The sequence below is a fragment of the Larimichthys crocea genome, chromosome VIII (genome assembly GCF_000972845.2).
Source record: "Larimichthys crocea isolate SSNF chromosome VIII, L_crocea_2.0, whole genome shotgun sequence".
In the NCBI taxonomy this organism is placed as follows: Eukaryota; Metazoa; Chordata; class Actinopteri; family Sciaenidae; genus Larimichthys; species Larimichthys crocea.
In genome coordinates this window covers 16,550,337-16,573,461 of record NC_040018.1, presented here as the reverse complement: position 1 = coordinate 16,573,461, position 23,125 = coordinate 16,550,337, and the positions used below count along the sequence as shown (strand labels likewise).

At 39.9% G+C, this 23,125-nt stretch overlaps 1 protein-coding gene across 2 annotated transcripts in view; it reads right to left on the bottom strand.

The window, feature by feature from the left end:
- Positions 1-8,711: 8,711 nt before the first annotated feature.
- myom2b (myomesin 2b) overlaps positions 8,712-23,125 on the bottom strand; it is a 29,189-nt gene continuing 14,775 nt past the window's right edge. For both annotated transcript variants that reach the window (XM_010741956.3, XM_019254332.2), the window contains 20 exons: positions 22,686-22,800; positions 22,190-22,352; positions 21,912-22,018; positions 21,056-21,100; positions 20,551-20,687; positions 20,228-20,372; positions 19,816-19,878; positions 19,382-19,449; positions 18,486-18,599; positions 18,276-18,363; positions 17,411-17,449; positions 16,383-16,488; positions 15,575-15,641; positions 14,725-14,821; positions 14,063-14,099; positions 12,576-12,598; positions 12,365-12,420; positions 12,187-12,276; positions 9,779-9,904; positions 8,712-9,406 (listed from right to left, as the gene is read on the bottom strand). In XM_010741956.3, the coding sequence (XP_010740258.3) occupies positions 9,200-9,406; positions 9,779-9,904; positions 12,187-12,276; positions 12,365-12,420; positions 12,576-12,598; positions 14,063-14,099; positions 14,725-14,821; positions 15,575-15,641; positions 16,383-16,488; positions 17,411-17,449; positions 18,276-18,363; positions 18,486-18,599; positions 19,382-19,449; positions 19,816-19,878; positions 20,228-20,372; positions 20,551-20,687; positions 21,056-21,100; positions 21,912-22,018; positions 22,190-22,352; positions 22,686-22,800 (1,893 nt within the window). In that variant the 3' untranslated portion in view covers positions 8,712-9,199. The remainder of the gene's footprint in view (positions 9,407-9,778; positions 9,905-12,186; positions 12,277-12,364; positions 12,421-12,575; positions 12,599-14,062; positions 14,100-14,724; positions 14,822-15,574; positions 15,642-16,382; positions 16,489-17,410; positions 17,450-18,275; positions 18,364-18,485; positions 18,600-19,381; positions 19,450-19,815; positions 19,879-20,227; positions 20,373-20,550; positions 20,688-21,055; positions 21,101-21,911; positions 22,019-22,189; positions 22,353-22,685; positions 22,801-23,125) is intronic.

Sequence of the window (23,125 nt, the reverse complement as noted above, 5' to 3'; positions counted from 1 at the left end):
GTGTGTCTCTTTAAATCCTGTTGTCATTTTTTTTTTTTTTCCTCAAATCAAAAATAATATAGGGCCTAAACCCATTGTAACACTTTTGGACCACCATCATCATCAAATCGCCAAATCACAGAAAATCTGATGTTTTCAAGTAAAGTTCCAGAGACATAGATAATTTAGATTTTGGCTCAATGAAGCTTTTCTGCTTCTTGGCTTAGGTTACAGTCACACATGTGTCAATTTGGCTCTTTTCTTTGCATGACCGACCTCGTGTACTCCCCTGTAGTTGCATATGCATGAACATAGTGTCACCTTGATATTCCAACAAAGGCAATCAGTACGAACTAATCAGAGGGAGAGTAGGGTGAGTCATGATTTTTTCCTCCTGGGAAATAAAATGTATTTGTACCCCTAGTTCAGTGCCTAATAAACATATATTTATTTATTTATTTATTTTTCAGAATAAAGCTGCACATTTTCGAGTAGCATTTTATTGCAACCAGTCTAAGGCACACCTGTGTCACAAGAATACCATTTAATTAAGCATCTTGTTATGGCACGCCTGTCAGATGAAGATTGTCTCTGTAAAAGAGTCATTAACACAGATTTAGATACTTTTGTGTACAAAATTTAAAATAAATAAACCATTTGTGTACATATCAGAAGTGTTAGATCATTTATTTCATCCTAAAAAATAGAAGCATTTTTGTTAAGTGTATTTTTACCTTCCTCTCTTACCTTGGATGGCCATCAGTCTCACAGGGAACAAAGGTCTCAACCCCCTCACATCCTCACCCAACAGCTGAGAGCAGAGTGGTGGAACCCAGTGGTGCAACGGATGCCACAATGACTATGGGAGCACTTTATGTTGCTGTTGGATATATTTCTGAAAGAGGAACCCCTTTTAGAGCAGCCCAGGAAGTGGTTTCAATTCTAGTGAAGTGAGCTACCAGATTACCTGGGACTGGGAGATTCTGTCCACAATACAATTGAAACAGACAAATAACTAAGAGATTGTGGACCTTAGAGACTGAACAAGTGAAACATAAGCCCTTTGTGCACTCACTGGCCACAGAACAGTGGCCTACATCTCCCTGTGGTAGAGCCAGATGAAGCTGCATTGTGCCACTTGGTTTGCTGACTCAAGGTTTATCACCTTAGGTAAAAATAAATGAAGGATTTGGCCAGACATCAGCCTTCCATCTCAACCAGTCCTCAGTAATTAATGTAACTCACTCACTCTCTTGGCAAAGCCTAAAGCCAGGTGAAAAAGCCATTTTGTGAGACAGAAACTGAAAGACTGAACTGTTTTATTGGTTCATAAGGAGCTTGAGTCAGGGAGATCCCACAATGGATCTCTCAGAACCCTGCCCATTTTCAGGTTTTATCATTCTTTAATGAACTGAGAAACTAAATTAGGTCTCCCCACTATCGTGGAAGAGAGATATTTTGGCAATGTATACCTCAAAGGTGTTAGCTCACCTTTCCAGCAGTGGATAAACAAAGCTGATAACCAGCCCTGTTGAGCAAGTGACTAGATCTACCTGCTAATTGTGACACTACACAGAGATCACCCTCCACTTCTTTTCATATTTAGCACAAGCGGAGGATGCCCTGTTATTGCCTATAGTCTTCAGTACAGCATAATCTAATCCTTGAGACAGAGAGACTGAGAAGGGGCCAAGCTCTGTGCTGCAGGAACGCTGCTTTGGCCACCACCTTGGCTTGCAGGGCTCAAAGTTGACCATTACCAAGTGAAGTGAGCAGAAACAGTTTGGCCACTAGGGAACTGTCAGCACCTAGTAATGTCCAAGGGTGATCATGTTAAGTATTTGGGGAATCGGAAGAAATGAAGCATCCAGCAACTCTTTCAGCTAATCTTGAGACAGCACATCAAACCCAGGTAACATCCTCGACCCTTCAGAGAGAAACAATCTAAGCTGGATTTCTAGATAAAGCATTCACTTTCCTGTGGGAGGACCCCTACTGGACAGGACCCCTGGAATATAAATTGCCCAATGTTAGATGCTGAAAAACCCAAAACAGGAGTTTCTGTGCAACCAGGAGGCAACACAGGGACCTGGTACCTCCCTGACGAAATACATAATGTGCTTAGTCTTCTCAGGCCCTCAGCACTGGTGCTTCTTCCTGATCACAGCAGGGAGAAAATGTAGTTACAGTGGTTGGGATGCTTAAAGATTCAGTTAACATCAGCTTCAAAAAGTGTCAAGAGATCGAGCAGAAACTGCACAGATCACCGGTGCAATAAAACATTAAAATGAAATCTGGAATGGGTATGTTACCTGCTTAGCAACAGTTCAGACGGTGAGAAGATTGTAAAGTCTCTGTAAAGTCTCTGCTGGGATTATTAAAGTTTTCATTTAAAACCACACTGCAGATCTGAAACCTGGTTGTGTACAATTAACCTTGAGTGAAGCTAATAGAACTTAAAAGCTTCGATGCCTTAAAACATAAAGAAAATCTATACAGCAGAGAGAGAATAAGGGAGATTAGAGAGCGGAGACAACAAGATGGCTTTTATCGTAAATGTTGTAACAAATTTTTTTGTGTGTTTATTGGATGGATACAGAGTGATGTAAGATTGAAGAAAGACAGTATGAGACATAGACAGAATGTTACTGGCCATGAAGCTGCCTGAAAACAAAAACTTTGTTGATACATGCAAGACCACCTGCACACATAATACACCTGCATGTAGCAGAAATGGCACAGACATATAAAGCATGCAATGATAGCAGGTGTGTTGCAAATTTCAGTCTTTCTCATTAGACTGCCACTGGTGAAGTTGATCCTCGGGACCTTGTGGGCAAGAGTCCTTTCCTTTAATTGTAAGGTCAGAACTACAACCACTGTACTCTCATGTCCAGGCATGCATATTAAAACATACTTTCACACAGCAGTAACGGCTCTCTGGTCGACTTAAGCGGCTCACTTCACATTACCAGAGGGTGTGTTTCACCCATGGGACTTCTGACCTCACATACTGTCCTTACAAGTAGGCCACCATTTACATGATATGGTTATTTTTCCAAGTAGTACAAGCAGTTGTATGCATCACATTGTGAACTACTCTACTACAATTTACTACAACAACTACTAGTACAGCTATTACTACAGCAATTACTAATACTGCAATTACAACAACAACCATGATTATAACTACTACTCCACCAAAAGTTATTTCTGTTTTGGACTACGAGCAGTGGCTGAAGGTGTGTTACCTTCAAGAGCCCAGAAAATGCTGAGCAAGGTATCGCCTGACATTGGTCAACTACTTCAGTCAGAATTTTCCTGGGCATCCTGGGCTAAGTGAAATACTCCATTGCAATTCAAAGCCCTGTCTTCATAATTTTAAAAAGGACAAATGTATTAGCAGGTGTAAATGTGCAGAGTTAAGACTAACAAAAGTACCCATAAAATCAAAAAAATAAAGAATGCCCATGACTCTTGGCTGTTCTCCTTGCACCTGATGGCTTGATGGTAAAAAGTTGAATTTGAAGTGGCTGATTACGATGTAGCTTCTTCCTCTGAATATGCCCCTTAGCCCGAGGAGGAGCAGACAGCTGTTCATTGTGCCCCGGCAGCTTGACGCAAAAAGTCAAGATGAACATCTGATGGTTGCAACAGACAGGTGAGGCAAACCTGGTGTGCTGCCTTCACATAATACTTTAAACTAGACAGCTGGCCCCTACGCATTAAAAAGAAGAAGAAGAAGAAGAAAATTGCCATCAGATTCGACAGCTTTCTTTGTCTGTGTGCCTTCGACATGTTGACATGCATCAGGGACTGTGCTGTTTCCAGGGAGCTCAAAATTCATCTGCATGCAGTTTGGGGAGGAACAAGGCATATTATTGTGCGACTGTGCATAATAATGCATTGTTCAACATAGATATGCACCAGGATAAACATATTATTCATGTTTTAATAATACACTTTGCTAAACTGTCACTCCATCTATCTGCCTTCCTATCGCTGTCTTTTCTCCCAGAGCGTCTCTTCTCTCGTCTCTCATCTGTTTTCTCAGCTAACTGAAGTCATTGAGGCAAACTGTATGTGCTCCTGCTTGTTGGCACCTCGCCAGTATCACCAGCAACAACACATTTAGGTCTGATTTGTGTTTTGTGTGTGTATATTTGTGTGTGTGCATGTGTGTGTGTGCGTGCACAAGAGAAAGAGAGGGCGGGAGACTTGCAAAGTGTCAATGTGAGTATGTCTGGCTGTCTGGGTGGGTGTGCCTGTGAAGCTGCAAAATGTTTTAAATTGGGAAAGGAATGCAGGAATGATCACTAGTGATTCTGATCGGAGCCAAATTTCTCCGTCAGAAAAGTCCCCAACCAGCCGCCTTGCAATTTCACAGTGATTGGAGAAGGAGTGAAAAAAGGAGTGAGGGAGGAGAGACTAAAAGAGAGAAGAAACAGAGGAAGAAAAGGGGAATAGCGAGTAAAGAGATGCACGTTAGAGGCTCAGAGACAGACTGAGTGTGATAATACTGACTTCTCTTTTGGTAGTAATTTAGCTATGCAGGAGAATGGTGCTGTCAGAGGGGAGTCTTCCATCTTTAAAAAAAAGGCAGTCAGGAATAAGCAGCTGAAGTTAAAATCACACATCATTCTCATTGACTCCCATTCTCATGGAAATGTCTTTTCAGGGCAGTTTGAATGGAAGTTTCACAAACAGCTATTTATTTTCTCTGCACACTCGCTCTCTCTTCCCATTGAGGCCAGAGTGACACGGGCTCAGACACAGATGACGACACATTCATAAATGTGAACAATTTAAAAACTCCAATGAAGCTAACTTTCATGTCTCTAACGTGAGAGAAATGTGGGGAAGACCACGGGAACATGAAGAGGAAAGATCTTGCATGTTCTATTGTAAAAGAACGAGCCACCATGCCGTGATTCATTGGATGGTGTTGACACAAACAATGCCTCTAGATTTAATGTGTGTACAGGACCACAGTGTCCCAGCAGAGTGGCATTGGGGTTACCGAGTGGAATGGCAAGTAGGCATGTTGTCCTTGGACTGGAGATCCAAGCCCCTATGTTGTCAAACATCTGTCCTGCTGAAGTCTCCAACAGCCAGACACTGAGTCACTACGAGCTTTAGGGGAACTGCTGTGTAGCTGAGCTACCTGACTTCCCTGCAGAGGGGGAAACATATTCACTGGAAAGATACCAGATGTGAAGATTAAGCTTGCCTCCTTCTTAAGATGAGTCACTCTTCACTTGAATGCTTAAATGCGGCCTTTCCATACACAAATTTTGCGTTTTGAACATGTGACAAGACACACAAGGGATTTCTGACAAATAACATTACTGCAGTAAAAACTCAAGATCACAGCATGAATCCATCTATCCTGCTCACATATTTTTAAAAACTCTTTATTTCTATCGTTGCTGCCTTTTGCCCTTTGTCTCTATATTTCTCAGTCTTACGCTCCTCACCTCTGTTCCTGTCCGTTGCTCTATTCTCGATCAATTTGACATTCATGTTGTCTATATTACTTCATTTGTATTTCACTGAACCAGCATTGCAGTAGCAAAGCTGGCAGCACAGTGGAGGATTACTGGGTTGATTTACTCTAGATCTGCGATCTGCCACCAATCTGAAGGGAAATCCCAGGCATAGGTTAGACAGGACCGGTGGTCAGCCAGGTTTATCTGGTAGTGTCAGGGGTTTACAAATTCACTCTTTTGCCGTTCTCATGAATGAGCAAACACGTTCCAGCTGTCTTGATTATGTCAGACTTGGGATCTAGCATTTACAGATGTTTTAAAATGGTGCGAGAGCTGCTGAGAGATTAGAGGTGCTGACACGGTTGACGAATCAATTGGGTAATTTCAATAATAGAAAAGTGTGTGACAGCCTCACTGCTGTCTGACTGTAGTGTGAGGATGTTAGGTGCACATGACAAAAAAGGTGAAAGCCAACAGATGTGTATCTGATACAAATTACTTCAGAGTCAGTCATCAGGTTTAAGCAACCCACCTTTTGTGTCTTTCCCCTCTTTTCCACTTTCTCCTTGTGTTTCCCACACCAACTCTACTGCTCCCTTCTTCTCACCCCCCCCCCCCCCGGCTTCTTTTTGCAGTACACTTTCCTTCCCTTCCTCCTATAGCTGTCCTTCTACTCACAGTAAAATAAAGAAACGATCATCTGTGCTGAAACATCGTGACAAGCTCGCAGAATAACATCCCGCTTGTTTCTCCTCTCTCTGTGTCCTTTATGAGTTCCTCTCTTCCCTCCTTTCCTTATTCCTCCTATCTCTCCACTCATATCCCCTCTGTGCACCTCGCTCCTCCTCTTCCTTTTTTCTTTTTTTTTTTTTTGGGCAAAAACCAGCAGTAATCAATATCATCATCAGAGTAATCGTCAGCATTTACCCACACAATGCAAATTGCAAATTAAAAAAAATGTGTGTGTGCATGGATATTGTGCATAATAGCAGTATTTTTAAAATGTGGCTGTGTCAGTGCACACCCACAAAATGTCTCTGCTCCTAGTTTATCTCATTGTTTGAACAGCGCCGCTTTAATTAGGACAGGCCTGTCTATCCGTGTGTGTGTGCATGCATGTGCCTAAAAGTGAGTAATGGTGTCTAAATGTGTGTGTGTTACCATAGTGCCCCCACGTGGACGACTGTAGAAGAGCATATATTCTGTACTCTTGTTTCTCAACACACGCACACACACACACTCACACACTCCAATGACACGGTGTTATATTTGGAAGCACAATTTCATGCTATCAGTACTGGCTAGCTATTCCATTTAGATAGCAGCGATCTATATGTGTGTGTGTGTGTGTGTGTGTTAGTGTGTGTGTACATGTGTACATGTACTGTGTGTGTTTGTGTGTGCTTGTGCTCCTGTGCGCTGTTCTGTTGTGTGTCTATATGTACGCATCTGTTTGTGCGCCTGCAAATTGCACAGGGCTGCCTGCGTGTTTCGCAGAGATGAGTACTTTTCCTAAGTTTATTGAAATCACAAGTCGGTTGTCATGGTAACATTTGAATTCTCTGTAATTATGTTGATTAAAAATGTGAAAATTAATTAAAAAGTCAGAAAGAAAATGATCTCACAGCAGATGATCAGCGAAAACATCAAAACGACTCCGATCTCTCCTCATCACTGTCTCTAATACACACAAGTCTCCTTCTTCTCCTCCTTCTCCTCGTCTTCCTCTGTTGCACTTCAGAAGTCCTTTATTGCCACGCGACGCTGAATTATCTACATTCATCTCTCACACACGCTTTGTCTCAGTCAGTTTCTTCTGTCCTTTCACACTTAAACACACAATGAGATGCGTCTTCTCGTCCTACAAACATGACAACAGCGCACGCAAACAGCACGCCTCTTACTATATCTCTCTCCTTTCCACTCAGTCACTCAAGTCATTCTCCACTTGTTAACAAGCATGACAAGACTCGTCTCATACCGACAGAGCAGACACATCAGCAGCAAGAGTAGCACAAAACAATAGCAACCTCACAGTCTCACTTTCAGTCTCTGCATTATTCCCGTTCTCTCACTTTCTTACAATCCGTCTCTTGTTCTCAGTCTCTTTCTCTCTGACAGAATGAATAAACAGGCTCAGCAAAGTGTAATCTCTTTCTTTTATTAGCAACAGCAAACACAGAAACAATGAGTTTACCCCCTCCTCCCCTCCCCATCTCCTCTCCGTCTGCTACTTCTCCTCTCATCAGCTTTAATGAACCACAAATCTCATCAGCCATCTTTTTCATCAGCTCTGCCATCACTGCTTCCTGCACTTTAAACCTGACTGACTACTCATAACATCTCTGTCTCTGCTGTTGGCTGATGACCCAGAGGACTGTACATAACTGATATTTAGCTGTAAGGTAGAATGAATATAGATTTTCCAAAAATATGTTTTGGTGCTAACAGTCAGAGTTAATATTAAGCAGAATTTGGTTATGACAGTTGTCAGTGGCAGCAGTGTTAGTGTGACAGTCCAGCTCCACGGCTCTAGTTTACTAAGTGGTGATTCACTGCCAGATGAACTTTAGCATGTTCGATATCTCACCATGGTGATGTTAAGAGGACGGTGTTATAGATCTGCTCCCACCTCTGTCATTGGTTGACAGAGGTGGGAGCATAATAATAGCTTCGTACAGACTATTCCTCTCTGTACCTGTGTTAACATGTTCCGTGTGAAAGCTTTATTTCATAAGGAAGGTAAAAACTACAAAGCGTGAATATTCATCTTGTTGGATGTAGCAGTGACTTGGAGCTGTGATACTAAGCTTATGTTGCTTTGTGCATCAACATCCTGCACTAACCATTACAGGAAGGAGATTTTCTGAAACATGTAAATTAAATCCTTCATGTAGAAAACACGTCTCACGACCATGAAACCGAGCCAAGCCATTGATCACATGCAGAACCGCCCCTCCCTTTGGCAGAGTGGGCCAACCTCTCTCCACAGGGCCACCACGACTTGGCTTGGCCCTGTCTTCAAAGGGTGGTGGTACTGGTGTGTGAGGGTGTGTGAGGGGGGGAATTAAGAAATACTGCCACATAAAGCACAATAAGTTGCACGCCAAAAATGCAGGCATCAATTAAAAATAAGACGCTAAAGCTATTGTTCCTAAAGCATCAAGTTTTTTATGTCATGTCTTCTGTTGTTCTAACATGTTTCGAGACAGTGAGTGTAACCCTGAGAGGCTTTAAGCATTCTAAGCAGATGTACCCTTTATTTTAGCGAGACATACATAGTATCTGTCCGTGAAAGTGTTCTGCTTCAGTTACATTCCAGTGTCAATTTGAAACACATTTCATTCTTTTTCCAGCAGTAGTTTTAATCAAATTTCAACTTTATTCAAGTTTCACTTCATTTCAATTAAATTAAACTCATTTTTAATTTAGTCATGTTCAGATATTAACTAGTTTTATACTTTGATTCATTTCAGGGTTTTTTTGTTTTCATACAGTCATATCACAGTAATACATTTTTTATTTTTTTTCTTACTATGACAGTTATTATTATTTTAGCTATCAGGGTTTCCTTGACTCTCTGAATTAAAACATTTAAAGTGTGTTAGCACCATTTCATTTAATGCTGTTAATATTTGCCCGGATAGAGAATACCAATAAAAGCTTGTGTGGTCTACAAGTGCAGCAGTGTGTGAATATGTTTCTTCATCATTTATGATATGTTATGCTTTTTACTTCCTCCTAGTGGGAGTGGGACTCTTTATTCCTCTTCCCGGGGCCTTGGGGGGGGCGGGGCTAGGAGCAGTGGGGGCGGGGCTTGCAGCAGGCTGAGTTTTGGGCTGAGGGATCTCAATGGGGAGCTTGGGAGGGATGATTGTTTTAGGGGTCAGAGTTGGCTTTGCCTCAGGGAGTTTCTCTCCATGACGGTACACACTGACCTGGAGGGAAAGAGGGAATCATGTAAACACTATCCAGACATTTTCCTGCACGCATTTACTCTGTTGTTTGTACCTATGGCAATAAATAAAGTGCTATAGCACATCATTCTGAGTCTGAATTAAAGAGTATTCTAGGTATAGTTCATGTTATTTCTATATTCTAGGGATATTTATGTTAAAACTGTCAAACCATGGTTGGACAAAACTCACAAGGTCAAATATGAGCTACAGAGTTACACACAAGTGTGATCATGAAAATGTATCACTGTTAAGGCCCCAATGAAAGGACAAGAGTTGTGCCACAGATGGTCAGAAAAATTTCCCAGCTCTGAGTAAATCCCGTAATTTTCGGTACGCATCAGTGACACTCACCACTATATCCACAGACTCGCCGCCGTATTTGTTCTGGACAATCATGGTATATCTGCCAGAATCCTCCATGGAAACACCTTTGATCGTCAGACTGGCAAACTTTCCCTGGTCCAGGGAGACCACGTACTGAAATATGACATCAAAGGTTAAAAAAAAAAAAGCAAGACAGGCAGCACAGGGACTTTAGCATGATTTAACATTTAAAACATCACACTCACGTTATCTAAAATCTGATTTATCTTTCAGTCAGAGCAGCTTTGATTGCCATGTGCTGAGTACTGCTAAATGGGCTTGATGGACACAAGAACTAATGATCTGTCCCAGTCTATCAAGCTGAGTCCTGTTAGCTCGACCAAAATATGATGGAATCAAATGACAATAAAAACGAATTCAATACGTACTTCTTGAAAGCACAAAAACAAAATGATTGATGTTTAAAGCCTTTAGAGTTGAAGCACACTTGTGTCGATCTAATGTGAGTAGTAAAGAGGAGACTACAGTATTTTAATTTCCCTCTCTCATACCTGCCCACTCATTTGCAAGGTCTGGACATTAGTACATTTTTATGGAGTGGCACTTGTAGCAGGCTAATTACATTCCTATTAAGCGAAACACTTGCTTTTAATTTTGAGAAATTAAAAGCTCTACTGGCCTAAAAATCAAATGGACCTAAAAAAAAAAAATCCTATATCTTTAATTGATGGCCCTTTTCTAATTAACATGTTATATGGTCTAGGATTATTGCATTCATTTATTACACTGATGTAGGCTCATCTGTGGGTTGCTAGTTTCTAGTTTTGTTTGAGTAATGAAAGGTAGCTCCTGTATAAAACACATATTAGGCTATTGTAGTTGTTCTGGTGGTAATAATGGTGCTCAAAGCACAGAAATCCCATACAATATGTGCACATTAATTACATTAATTTATGGTCATGGTTATGTGCAATATTCTGAATCTGTGAACAACCCTGATTCAATGCTGTTGATGCTGTGGAAAATGTAAATAAAAGCGTGAATTGTAAATCCTTTATGATCTATATTTAATTAAATGTAGTGCAAAGACAAGATATCTAATGTTTAACCTAAATAACTTGTTTTTTGGTAAATATATACACTCAAATCTCTGCACGTAAGGGACAAGGCCAAACACCAACACTGAACTGTGTCACTATAATTTAGAAAATCTTCTAGAAAATCGCTGTCGGTAAACACAGTTCATCGCTGTTTCTACAAATGCAAGGTAAGACTCTACCATGTAAAGCTAAAGCCATCACCATCAGCAGCGTTAACAAAATGCCACCAACTTCTCTGAGCCTGAGCTCACGTTTTTAGAAACCATGCATGTCATGTTCTTCGGGCTGAATTTAAGTTTTACAAAGCATCCCAACTTTTTGGGAATCAGGGTTTTATATTTCTGTGTGTTTTCCTGTTAATATCTTCAGTAGCCTCTATGGTAACTCACTAGGGGAGACACACTCCTGGGGTTTGGAAAACACATCACCAAGGACGTCAGTTCTTGTTTTTGACAGATTATTAGCAGGTGAGGGAATGAATAAAGAAGAGAGCAGACTTCAACACATATTCCACCTGGACCAGGGTTTCTCAAACTCAAATCTTCAAAGCTGTTAGAAGCCACAGGATGCTGATGCTGTTGAAAACGTCTCCACTGACTAGGGATAGACTGTAAACTAACACTAGTTGGCAAGTAGGTCAATGAGTTATGAGAGGTAGATTTGTTGTTACTGATCCAGAGGTGTGGTGATAATGCTGACCTCACCTAAAGTATGAAGATCCCTCCAGTGAGGGATTGTTAACTGGTGTTGAGGTCTCCAACAGGTAGAGGCCCTTTGTTTCTACATGAGAAGGCTGCATAAAGACTTCCAGCAGTTCAATTTCCAACATGGAACTTAAGTGTATAATTTAGGATGTTGGCTATACATTACTTAGAAAGTACCACCTCAATATTCCCTGAAATATTCCCATGTACTTTTCCATCACTTCATATTAGTTTTCATGTCTTACCATGATACTAAAACCATTCTTCTTGTTATGGCTGCACATTGCATTTTGGCAATACATGTAGGATGCTACCCATATGAATGTGCAAAGATTGAGCAAAATATTTAAACACAGCCGAAGCCTCCGGGAGTAACACAACAGGATCAAGTAGAGACATGCTGAGTGTGGAAACCCCATAGTATCACTAGACAAGTTAATAGAAACATACTGTTGCAATTGTGTCTGATTAATAAGGTAATTAATCTTGAGAAAGGAAGGAGGGGCTGGCTTTGGGGATGGAGTACACAGCTTCAAGAGTCAGCAGTAGCATATGGCAGATAGGAACCAGAGAAAAGAACATGGCCCTGTTTGACGTGTCTATTATCTGGTAGTGTGGCTGAAACATTTACCTGATCATCAGGTTCCACATCTGCTCCGTTCTTCAACCATGAGACCTGAGGCTTGGGGTCCCCACACACTGTACATGTTAAACTAAGGGTCTACAAGAGGCACAGAAGATAACTTCTTAGACAATCATGTACAGCTTTTTCAATTAAAATCACACAGTCACACACTTAAAATACTTACCTTCTTTTCCATAATGGTGACCACATCAGGCAGTCCTCCCACCACCTTACCACGGTCTGAAACAAACCGTTATTATATGAATAATTGATGATGAGATACAACTACACAACCACTGCCTTTTTGGGGCAATGTCTGAACATTTTTAAACTTTCTAAGCATCTGTAGAAAGTAATTAAACAAAGAAACAAAGAGAATGAAAGGGGAAACTCACTCTTCTCAGCATAGGCCTCAGCCCTGAAACACACAGGAAGAAAATTTAGAGATGTTACTCATACAGCTGACTAGTCATGTCACAATCTGAGTACTGAGAATACACTGTGACCTCAAATGTATTGGTATTCATTTGACTTTCAAATAAAGGAATCAACAAATAATAATTATCAAGAGTATCACATGCAACCCTGTTTTGTAAATGTAGTTTAGCCAAGTTTGGTTATAATATGTTCCCACCATCTGGCCCTGCTCACTGACCACATCTTTTCCATTATTGGGTCAGTAGCAGTGGTCAGATTGTTTGCCACAAGGCAATCAAGGTTTAGAGCCAAACCTCATTATACTGTAGTTTATTCTGAGACTTAACAGGATCTTTTCTATGGAAAAAAAAAATGACTTTGTCGTAACTGGGTGAGTGCTGTCGGAGCAGCAAGGGAGGACTAGAGGTCAGCCCCAGGACCAGATGGCTGAGGGAACTCTGCTCTCCTCTTGGCATGTTGATGCTCAATCAAAAGGGCAACAGGGTGTCACTTGTTTCAATGTGTTTGTAAATTCTTGTGCTTAAATGTGACTCTTTGAATGTTAATTTGAAAAGGGATTTGGACAGTTTCCACTCTGCATGCAGTGTTTAGTGTTTCAATTGATTTTTCTAAATGGATTTGCAAAATTCAGTGTGTGGGGTTTTGCTTTGGCCCAATTAGCCAAAGGACCCAAAAGGACTCTGCTACCTGACTACTTCTATTTTTAACATTGATTTTTTATCTAAAATGATAATAGGCTGAGGGTTTTCATACAGCAAAGCGCTGGGTTTGTGAATTCAATGTAGTTTTTGAAATGTTTAAGTGTTCAACTAGTAAATGGTGAGCTCTACAGAAGCCGTTCTGACCATTCATAAATTGAAATGCAGCTGTTTACTTAAAGGATTACAGCGTTTACAAGTACACTGGTTCTAAACATGCAGGCTATCTGGTACAGACAAGTATATAAAACCCATATAATAACTCAACACAACATTTCAAGAGCAGCCATTCAATGTGTAAATGCACATGAATAATTGGCATATACATTAAGCTCTGACCTCCGGTGCATACAACAAGCTCAGCACAATTTGCTCTTTGCTTGGACTTGATTTCCCCCCGGGAACTTAGTAAAGGCATCAAAAGACTGATCTGTTTATTGACCCATCAAATTGAATGCCTACCAGGATCAAGTGCGCAAAAAGTTTTAAATGTAGAGATTAAAATATAAGGTGTTATTTTGTGTTAACATTCAAATTGAATCAAAACCACTCAGTTAAAAAAAAAAAAAATCTATCCATAATAAATGTGCTTTACGATTTAAGAAAAAAACAAGAATAAAGAATATTGTTTTCAGTACATGAACAGAAAGTATCCTGGGCATCATCACCGGGTGAAGGAAACAGTGAGTTATTAGTCTGACATAAAGACACAAGTAAAGAAATAGATATCCAAGTGCAGTTCTTACTTGAGTTTCTGGAACTCAGCGTAGGCCTTCTCATATACTGTAGAGGACATAAACAAAACAATTTTCACTGTCAGTGTTTGCACTAGCTGTCTCCTTCGATTCTTTTAAAGTGACGCTCCACTTGAAATCCACCTTTTGAGCATGAAAAACTCAACCCTGATTTAAATGTAGCCATTAAAAACTCTCCATGAAGAACTGCTGCAGTGCTCGGCTTTTCAGTTAAACTAAACACACCGGTTCATAGCTTCTGAACTTGAGGGGGAAAATAATGCAATGTGAAAGCAGTGCACTTATCCAATTTTAAGCATAATGGAAGGACAGAGAAGAAGCTGATTATACTTCAGGAGTGTTTTGAGGACTTTCTTTAGATACTGATCTGTATGAAAACCTCTTCCAAGTGGATTCCAATGTATCCAACGTGAATTCAAGCTGCACTATATATAAATAAATAACAAACCACAAACTTTTTACAGCCGGCAGGGATGAGGATGATGTTTGATACTCAAAAGGTTGAAGTATCACTTCAAAGTCTTAAACTATAGATTGAAACCAAGAGCTCCATAAAAACAAGTGGGTACCCGTCTTTGTAACTGTAATATCAATAAAAAAAAAGAGTGACACTGAGAGAGAGTGAGCAAATGAGAGAGAGAGAAGGTACTGACCATCACCACTGAGGTCCAGGGTGCGTTTATGTGAGTTTTCAGGGTCAGTGATCATGATGGAGTACTTTCCTTTATCCTTCTCGATGGGCTCAATCACCTGTGAAGCAACCAATTAAGCAATTGTTTATTTCCACTTGTATGTCTTAAATTAATGATTTAGAAAAGATTCATTTATCTACTTGGTAATTACAGTTATCAAGCTTTGTGACCAAACACAAAAGGAAGACACACCGTTTAATAAATTAAGTGTAATGACTTTTAAAATGTGTGATGTTTTATTCATTAGCTACCCCTTCTAAAGGTTTATCTCCAAGTTGCGCTGGTATCACCTCTACAAAGGCACTCTGAAGGCTTTGAAGTAACACAGACGAGCGACAGTCTGCAGGGCTTTACTGCCATATATGATTCACTTAAAGGGCCAGTGTGTAGCATTTAGTGGCATATAGCAGTGCAGTTCATGATTACAACCCCCTCGTCTCACCCTCCCATTCCCAGCACGATTCAGAGATTCTGTTGGCCGCAAAACACAAAATGCTCTATGTTGAGCCAGTGGTTGGTTTGTCTGTTTTGGGCTAGTGTAGAAATATGACCGTTCAACATGGGGGACTCTGTCAGAAATTATTTTTATTTTAAAATATTTATAAAAGGCTTATAAAAGAATTGTTATGTATATAACAAAAATATAACAATCCTTATTTTCAGGTGATTACACAATAATAAAAACATAGTTATAAATATTATATTCCATATTATGTAAAAAAAAAAAAAGAAAAGAAAAAGAGCCCCTTAATCACAGTCTGAACCTTTAAGATACATATAATCTTCAGCATTGTACAGGAGACAATAATACCTCCATTGTTGCCATAGAAGGGGTTCCACCAATCATAATCTTGTCACTGTGGGAGAGTTTAGTCTCACTGAGGAGAAGAGAGGAGAAGAGAGGAGAGGTTAGTGTGGATGTATGTGTGTGAGCTGCTGAAGCCTGCTTCAGAGGTAATGGAAAATCATGTTTACATGCCTGCCTAATGTTACGCATAGGGATAGCAATTTCTCTCTCTTACTATCTGTCACTCTCTCACACAAACTCATAGAAAAAGCAGGGAGAGGTAAAAAAAGAAAAATCTAATCTCTGTAATTTTTGTTACTTGAGTAATTGAATAACAGCTCTACTACCCCCTGTCATCTTTCTCTTTCTTCATATTTCTCTTCGTTCTTTTTTTTTTCTTTCTCTCGCTTTCGTTTTTCTGTTCCCCCTCTTGCGCACATTTAATAATCTCCGGGGTACGATAGCGTGCTTTTAAGTGCCGAAAAACCTTGCTTCTTTATAGAAAATGATAGGGGTGTGATTTTGTCACAAAACAGGTCAATTTTACTGCAATAACTAGGATAATGAAAACACTTGCCAGCAGCCATCACAGGTATTATTATGTGGCTTATTGTTTTTGCCTCTCCTGGTGGTTTAACTTCAGAGAAAAGCAAAATGATGTGTTGTGGTCAGCATGTTTATAGGCAGACTTATTCCTCCTAAAATCACTAAAATGACTACAAACACTGGAGTTATTGGTGCCATTATTTTCTTCCTTTTCTCCTTGGTAGTTAACGTTGTGGTAGCAGTAGCAGTAGCGGTAATAGTGGTATTATTAGTTTTAATTTCTTACCCATGATACCAGGTGATGTTCATCTCTGAGGTGTAATACTTCATGTGACACTGCAGCTGAATGCCTGTTGCTGTGCAGTTAATCACCAGCTCTGCTGCACTGGCTCCTAGAGGAGGTGATGGAAGGTGATAGAGGTTGTTGAGGGCACATTTGAAATCAGAATCAGACAGACATTTTCCATCTGCTGCTGGATAACCTGGCCTCTCTTGGAGCTGCTCGGAGAGCAACTTTTGACTCAGAACTAATCAAATAGAATCTAAACTGCAGCCATTTGTACATGACTGCAGTATCCATTTTAAGACTTCCATTTTTACATTACCCTCATCTATCTCGGAGAGCAGAATTGTACTAATGAAGCAGACTCTATGCTGCATTCAATAAAACGCTTCAAACATCAGAAGCTTTACTAACTTTTTGTTTTTAAAGCTCTTATACCTAAAGGGGAGTTTTAAACTACACTATGACTGCGTGGGACGCTGCTCACTGCACATTACATGTGTACAAGTGTGTCATCCACCTGGTCACATCACCATGGTTTCCCATTATCACAGTAATGAAACCTCTTCTCCTCTGCAACCACCGCTGTAACAGTTGCTGCAGAGCTGTCAAGTGACTGTCTCTTAAAATAGGAGTAAGATGCTCCTCCACACTGTCACTGTGTCAGCGCGGTAGAATTTTAAAGTGATTTCACCACATGATGGCATGATGGCCAAATGCTTCCAGCATGACAACTTCTGCCACATGCTGATAAGTGTGTATGTAGAAGTAGGGTTTTAAAACACAAATGTAACAGCCTGGTGATGGATCTAAATCTTGTATCGTGTGTGGTTTGATAGTGCCGTGTTAATTTTAGATAATTTGCCCTTGATCCCTTCAGTGCGTAGAGGCTGATGGTGACGTTTAGTACTGTTTTTAATATGGATTACTGTTAGTGACATAATTGATATCTGTGTATTCACCTCTCTGCCTGTGTGTGTGTGTGTGTGTGTGTGTGTGTGTGTGTGTGTGTGTGTGTGTCAGATACCTACCAGCCAGCTGGTTGATCTTGTTGATGGCATCGTCAAAGACTACAAGAGAGGCAGAGAAACATGGGGTCAGGGAGAGAGCCAAGAGGATTGAGAATGGTGTGATGCCCTCTGGTGGTTGCATTCAAATCCCAGTAAGGAAAGGAACGTTTTAATTGAAACATGTAGGTATTTGCTACATAGAGTTATTTTGAGACGAGCTGTTTCCATACCCTGTGACTCAGCACCCCTGCTGCCATTTATTAACCAGTTCACTGAATATTTCTGCTCTTTCGTTTGATCCCAATAGATAAAACGGCAAAAAGGTTTGAAAAACTGTATCCATCAGCTACTCTCTCCCTTAAGGTCTGATTAAATACTAACTAACCTCCAATACAGATAAAAGGGAGGGGATAAAAGATGATCTCAAAAGGACAGAAATGCTCAGTTCTGTTATTAAAATGTACACAGAAGTTCAAGTTCAAACGACTACAGGGTACTAGTTTGCGAAAGTTTATTTTGCACAAACTTTTACAGGAACTTTAAAATGGATTTTCTCAGGATTTAATACAGCCAGCAGGTGATCAAGTCACATGGCAAGAACTATTTTACTATACACGAGTCAGAAAAACAAGGTCAGGGTTAGAGGGTTTGTTAAAAATTCATTAGTTTATACAGTATATACATTTGGACCATATAACTTTTTCCTGTCTCCCACTTTTAAAAGAATTAATAAGCATTCAGTTCTTTTTAAGTTTGTACTTATTAATGGTATTTTATACTTCAGGTTATTATTTATTCTTACTCAGTTAGACACCCAGCCAGCGAGCAAGTCAGTGAATTACTCAAATAATCAGTGAGATAAATTGAGTATGACAGATGCGTTTACTTTTTCCAGAGACGTCAATTTGGCTCATATCCTTTCCTCTGTCATCACTGATGATGGCCTTATAAATTCCTGTAGTCTTCAGTGAAAACTGGAGAAGAAACAAAACAAACATGAACAAATTGTGAAGTCTGCTTTGCTTTGACTTGTGAAATCGTGCTACATGGTTTCATAGCATGAAGCACAAGATTAACAGTACCGAAGTGCAATTACCAGTTTAATTGGCAGTTTACAGACTCCTGATCCCAGGTCAGGCTTCACATCAGGGATGATCTCTGTGTCTTCTTTATACCAGTGGAACTGCGATTCCTTCTTCAAGTTAGCAACCTGCATGATAACATCCAACATGATTCTCAAGGTTTATGCTTCTTTTGTAGCTTAGCAGATCGTCACACCAATTCAGATGCACCCAAAAATGTCATCAATCTGCCTCTAAAAGTCCAGGAGCTACATGTGTTGCATGTCTTTTTTTTTATGTCAACCAACACTATAAGTATAAGAGATCCATTAGAGATGCTCTTCGGGTAAAATCATCTATATAAACTCACTGTTTGATATGCCATTACTGTCGCACACTTCAGATTGATATGTGTAAAGTTTAGTTTCAGTTGGTGGTTTATTAAGACCAGGAGATACCTCAACATCTGGATTAAAAACGTTCTCTTTCCCTCGTTGAGAACGTTGGCCTGTAGTTGTTTTTACTGAATATAAGTGTTAACTGTCACCAACTACAAATGGAGGCTATTTCTGCAAATGTGTGATAAGAAGTTGTGTATCATCAATCACAACATTCACCCACTTCATTTACAGCATATTTAACAGTTTGTTGTGTTCCTACATTATTTAAAATGGTCTTATTTGGACAAAACTACGAAACAGATAAAACAAATGACAGCTTCAGATTGTCTTGATGGATAGAAGCAATCCTTTTAAAATCATTTTAATTACATCCTTCATACTAACAAAGCCAAAACCAAATCCTGACAGTATAATTCTGGTTATTTTCAATCTGGACCTAATCATTACAGGGCATTGTCGCATCCAACAGTCAGCCTCTCATTTGTTTAGAGTGTAAATATTCAATAATTATTGAGTTTGACTGTGTTTACCTTGCAGACCAAACTGACAGAACAGTCGTCTCCGATCTGAAGTGTCAGGAACTCACTGAAGTGGGGACCTGTGGTGGAAGGTGAGAAAGGGGAAGCTTAAAGCAAATTACTTACGGACCTTGATTGTATGAGCTCTACTAACTGCCTTGTGCATTAGTTAAGTATAGCTTTAAAATTCCACTGTGCATTTGATTGTGCACCTACAGTAGCTATAGCTACATTTTTAAATTTAGGACTTATTTGCTCATGTAACAGGCTTTTTGAAATGGTTCCATTTAAAATTTTAAGGCTCCAACTCCTGGAGTTTCTTTTTCCTGTTCTCTCACTGATTTGATTAGTTGTCTCCCAGGCAACATAGTGGTGTGCTTGTCTAGGACTAAGTCGAGTAAAGCTCATATAAGCTTAAAAAGCGGATGGTGTTTTGTGTTTCTTACCCTCCTTGACTCTGATGTACTCTCTCCTCTGGTATTCAGCCTCAGCCAGCGCTGCCTTGAAAGCTGTGTACACATACACATAAACAGAGAATAATTAAAAGATCAAAGCGTTGCCAGTAGTTACTATAGATTCTTTCAGTGGATTAGGTAGCTAACGGTGTCCTGCATGAGAATGGTAATAAAAAGCAACGTGACTGCATCAAACCTACCTAGTACTATTTATCAGCTGGATACATTTGATATACATATCATACATACATAATGGAGCCTCAGATGCAATAAGTCTACTGCCAAACACACACACTACACAAGAACATATATATACTACATAATGTACTGTATGTCTCAGCAGGCTGCGTTCATTCTGGCTCCTGAGTTTTAAAAAGATGAAATCAGACCCGGCCTCTCTTACCATCTTTAATCAGAACCAGAGAGCTCTGTCCTTTGCCTCCTCCATCTGTAATCTGGCAGGTAAATGTCCCCTCGTTCTCCTCTGTGAAATGGTCCATGATGAACTCAATGATACCTGTAGCGACGTCATGACCCATCTTGTTGGGCTGCAGAAAAATACAGGCGGTCATAATGCACTTGAAGATAGTGTGATATTATGGCTTTAATGTGGCAACATGCGGCTGACTGAATCACGGTCAGCGTACATCAAGGGCAGACTAACAATTCTTTCATCTTCAAGCCATAAAGTCATTTTTCCATGCTTTAGACTACAGTGTATCTTACAGCGGCTCCAGACAGTTCCTTGTTGTTGGCAAAGAATTTGTAGGTGACTTTGGAAGAAATCTCTTCAGCCTGCAGCCAGAACCTCATTCTGCCTCTCTCCAAAATCTTATAGGCCAACTCTGATTTCAGTGGGATGACTAGAGGAGAGGAAAGTTACATGTTCAGAAACAGTCTTGCCCTTATTTACTAATAATATAACCAAACTGTTAGTAAGAGAAAAGGAGAGGAGGCAAAAGAACAGGAGAGGAAAATAGTGGTTAGGCAGGTGATGCAAAAACAGGTAAGACTTTTTTTTTTGGATCAAATAAAAAAGAGAAATGTGCAAAGGTTCAAAGCAAGTCAGAACAAAGCAAAATGGAGGCGTGAAAGGTAAAAACTGAGAAATAGAGAGAGTGGGTAAGACAGATTAAAGACATAGCAGAGGAAAACGTGTAAGAGACGAGAGATTAAAAGGGACAAAGAGAGAGATTATGACAGATGGAAAGAGTCAGCCAGAGGTACCTACTTGGGTGTCTGATATCATAGCTGAGTGCCAGCATCTTTGCCAACTCTGAAATGTAAAGAGACAACTTGTTTCTTTCATGCAGCCATGGCCATGGACGAGCAACTAAAATACATGGTACATTTAGTACACTGATGTAATTTTTATGCACTCTGAAGAGGTGATTCAAATAAGAAGTCTCGGCTGTAATTATGTTGAGATATGTGCACAAACAGTTGTATAGAATGTATTGTCTGCACTGAAACTGAGTTAGCATATTAAATTATATGTAAGTACCTGTGATAAAAGTGAAGTACATAAAACCTTGTATCCTAGGAGTTTAGAAACTATTCTATAAGTTAGGCCAACAGGCCAAACGGGAGCCAATCAGTGTAAGGCACAGTGAATAACATATCATAGCCTAGTAGCATAGTGGTGCAATAGCTGGAAAAAATACTGTGAACCTTTATGACAGAAATCCCTTTGCTGTGATGATGTTTCAAAACACACACAGAGACCGCCCGAAGTTCAGAAAGAAATTTGTGTGCAACGTGCTCTGCTAGCATTGATCAAATTAATCAAACGGGCTCATCGCTTTTATCTTTCATCCCACACAGTGCCTTCGTTCTTCAATATGTAGTTTCCTTTTATATGTTGCTTTTCAGATTCACAGCTGTTCAAATCTTCACGATCAAGGCATGAAAGATATTTATTAAGAACAATAAAAAAAAGAAACTAATAAGACAATGACAGGAATTAAACATTTGTCAATTTAGGCTCTAAATAGCTGAAATGAAAGCCAGTATTAGATTTCTGTATATTTTTAAAAGGGGGGGTGGGGGGTTAAGCACCAGAGCCACAGCGATGGGTAAAATCTTACCTTCTGCAGAGATGCAATAGCTGGATGACACTCCCTCTGTGCTGGTGACAGAAACTGAGTATGTTCCAAAGTCCTCTTTGTCTGCATTCTTAAAGATCAGCTTAGAACTACGAATCAGAAACAGACAGGACAAAGACAAAGAAACAATGTACATTAAAGATTTACCAATGCGTTTTTACAGAATCTGGATGTTTACACACAAAGATCTGAGTACCTCTGTGTGTGTGTGTGTGTGTGTGTGTGTGTGTGTGTGTGTGTGTGTGTGTGTGTGGTCTTACTGGCTGCCTTCGGTCTTGATCACAATTTCTTTGGAGAAATCTGTGATTTCCTTATAGTTTTTCTTCCAGATGAACTGAGAGCCCTCGTTCAATTGGCAGGACTCGAATGACAGAACAATGTCACCGGACTTCTCATCCACACAACAGGATACCTCCTGGGAACCTTAAATACAAAAAGACAGAGAAACATACAGACACACACACAGTGATAATATTTAATAATATTTGAATAAACTGCACCAATTCCGGCCCCTAAAAAGGTGCAGACAGAGATTCAAAGGTTTTTTTAAAATTCAGTTGTTTTTTTTTAATTATACTTATACATACTATTTGATGTTGCCTACAGCACTTAAGAATAGAGCACATCATTCCACCTTGGCAGAGCCACGTGTTCACTGTGTTGTCTTTTCAAATGGAAACTTGGAGATGCTTGATGGAAAATGGTGAAGATAAAGACAAATTGTATGATCATCTAATGTCTGTGATTAAATGTTACCTGCCAGAGCCTTGGCAGTCACAGGGTCGGAAGGCATAGAGGCCATACCCACTCCTGCATCATTGACCCCACGCACTCTGAACACGTAGCTAGTGCCCACCTCCAGGCCTGTTACCTAGGAAATAAGAGAACAACACTGTGTTTGATGAAGGCAGTTGTGATTTGTTTTCTACAAATGTTTTCCTGTTAATCATCAGTTTGGATAAATTTGACAGACATAGTAACTGTGACATTAACTTTGCTGCAATATGTTTGAATAGTTGGAAATATTTTCTGAGGTTACTCTGCAGATGAGATAGTGACAGCAGTAGTAAATTCTGAGATCCAGCTGCTTCTGCAGCTGATAAATATAAAATTTATTGTCATACGCCCATTATTATTATCATGCATTACTCAGAAATTAATACATATAATGTTGATTTGTGGACTAAAAACCTGAC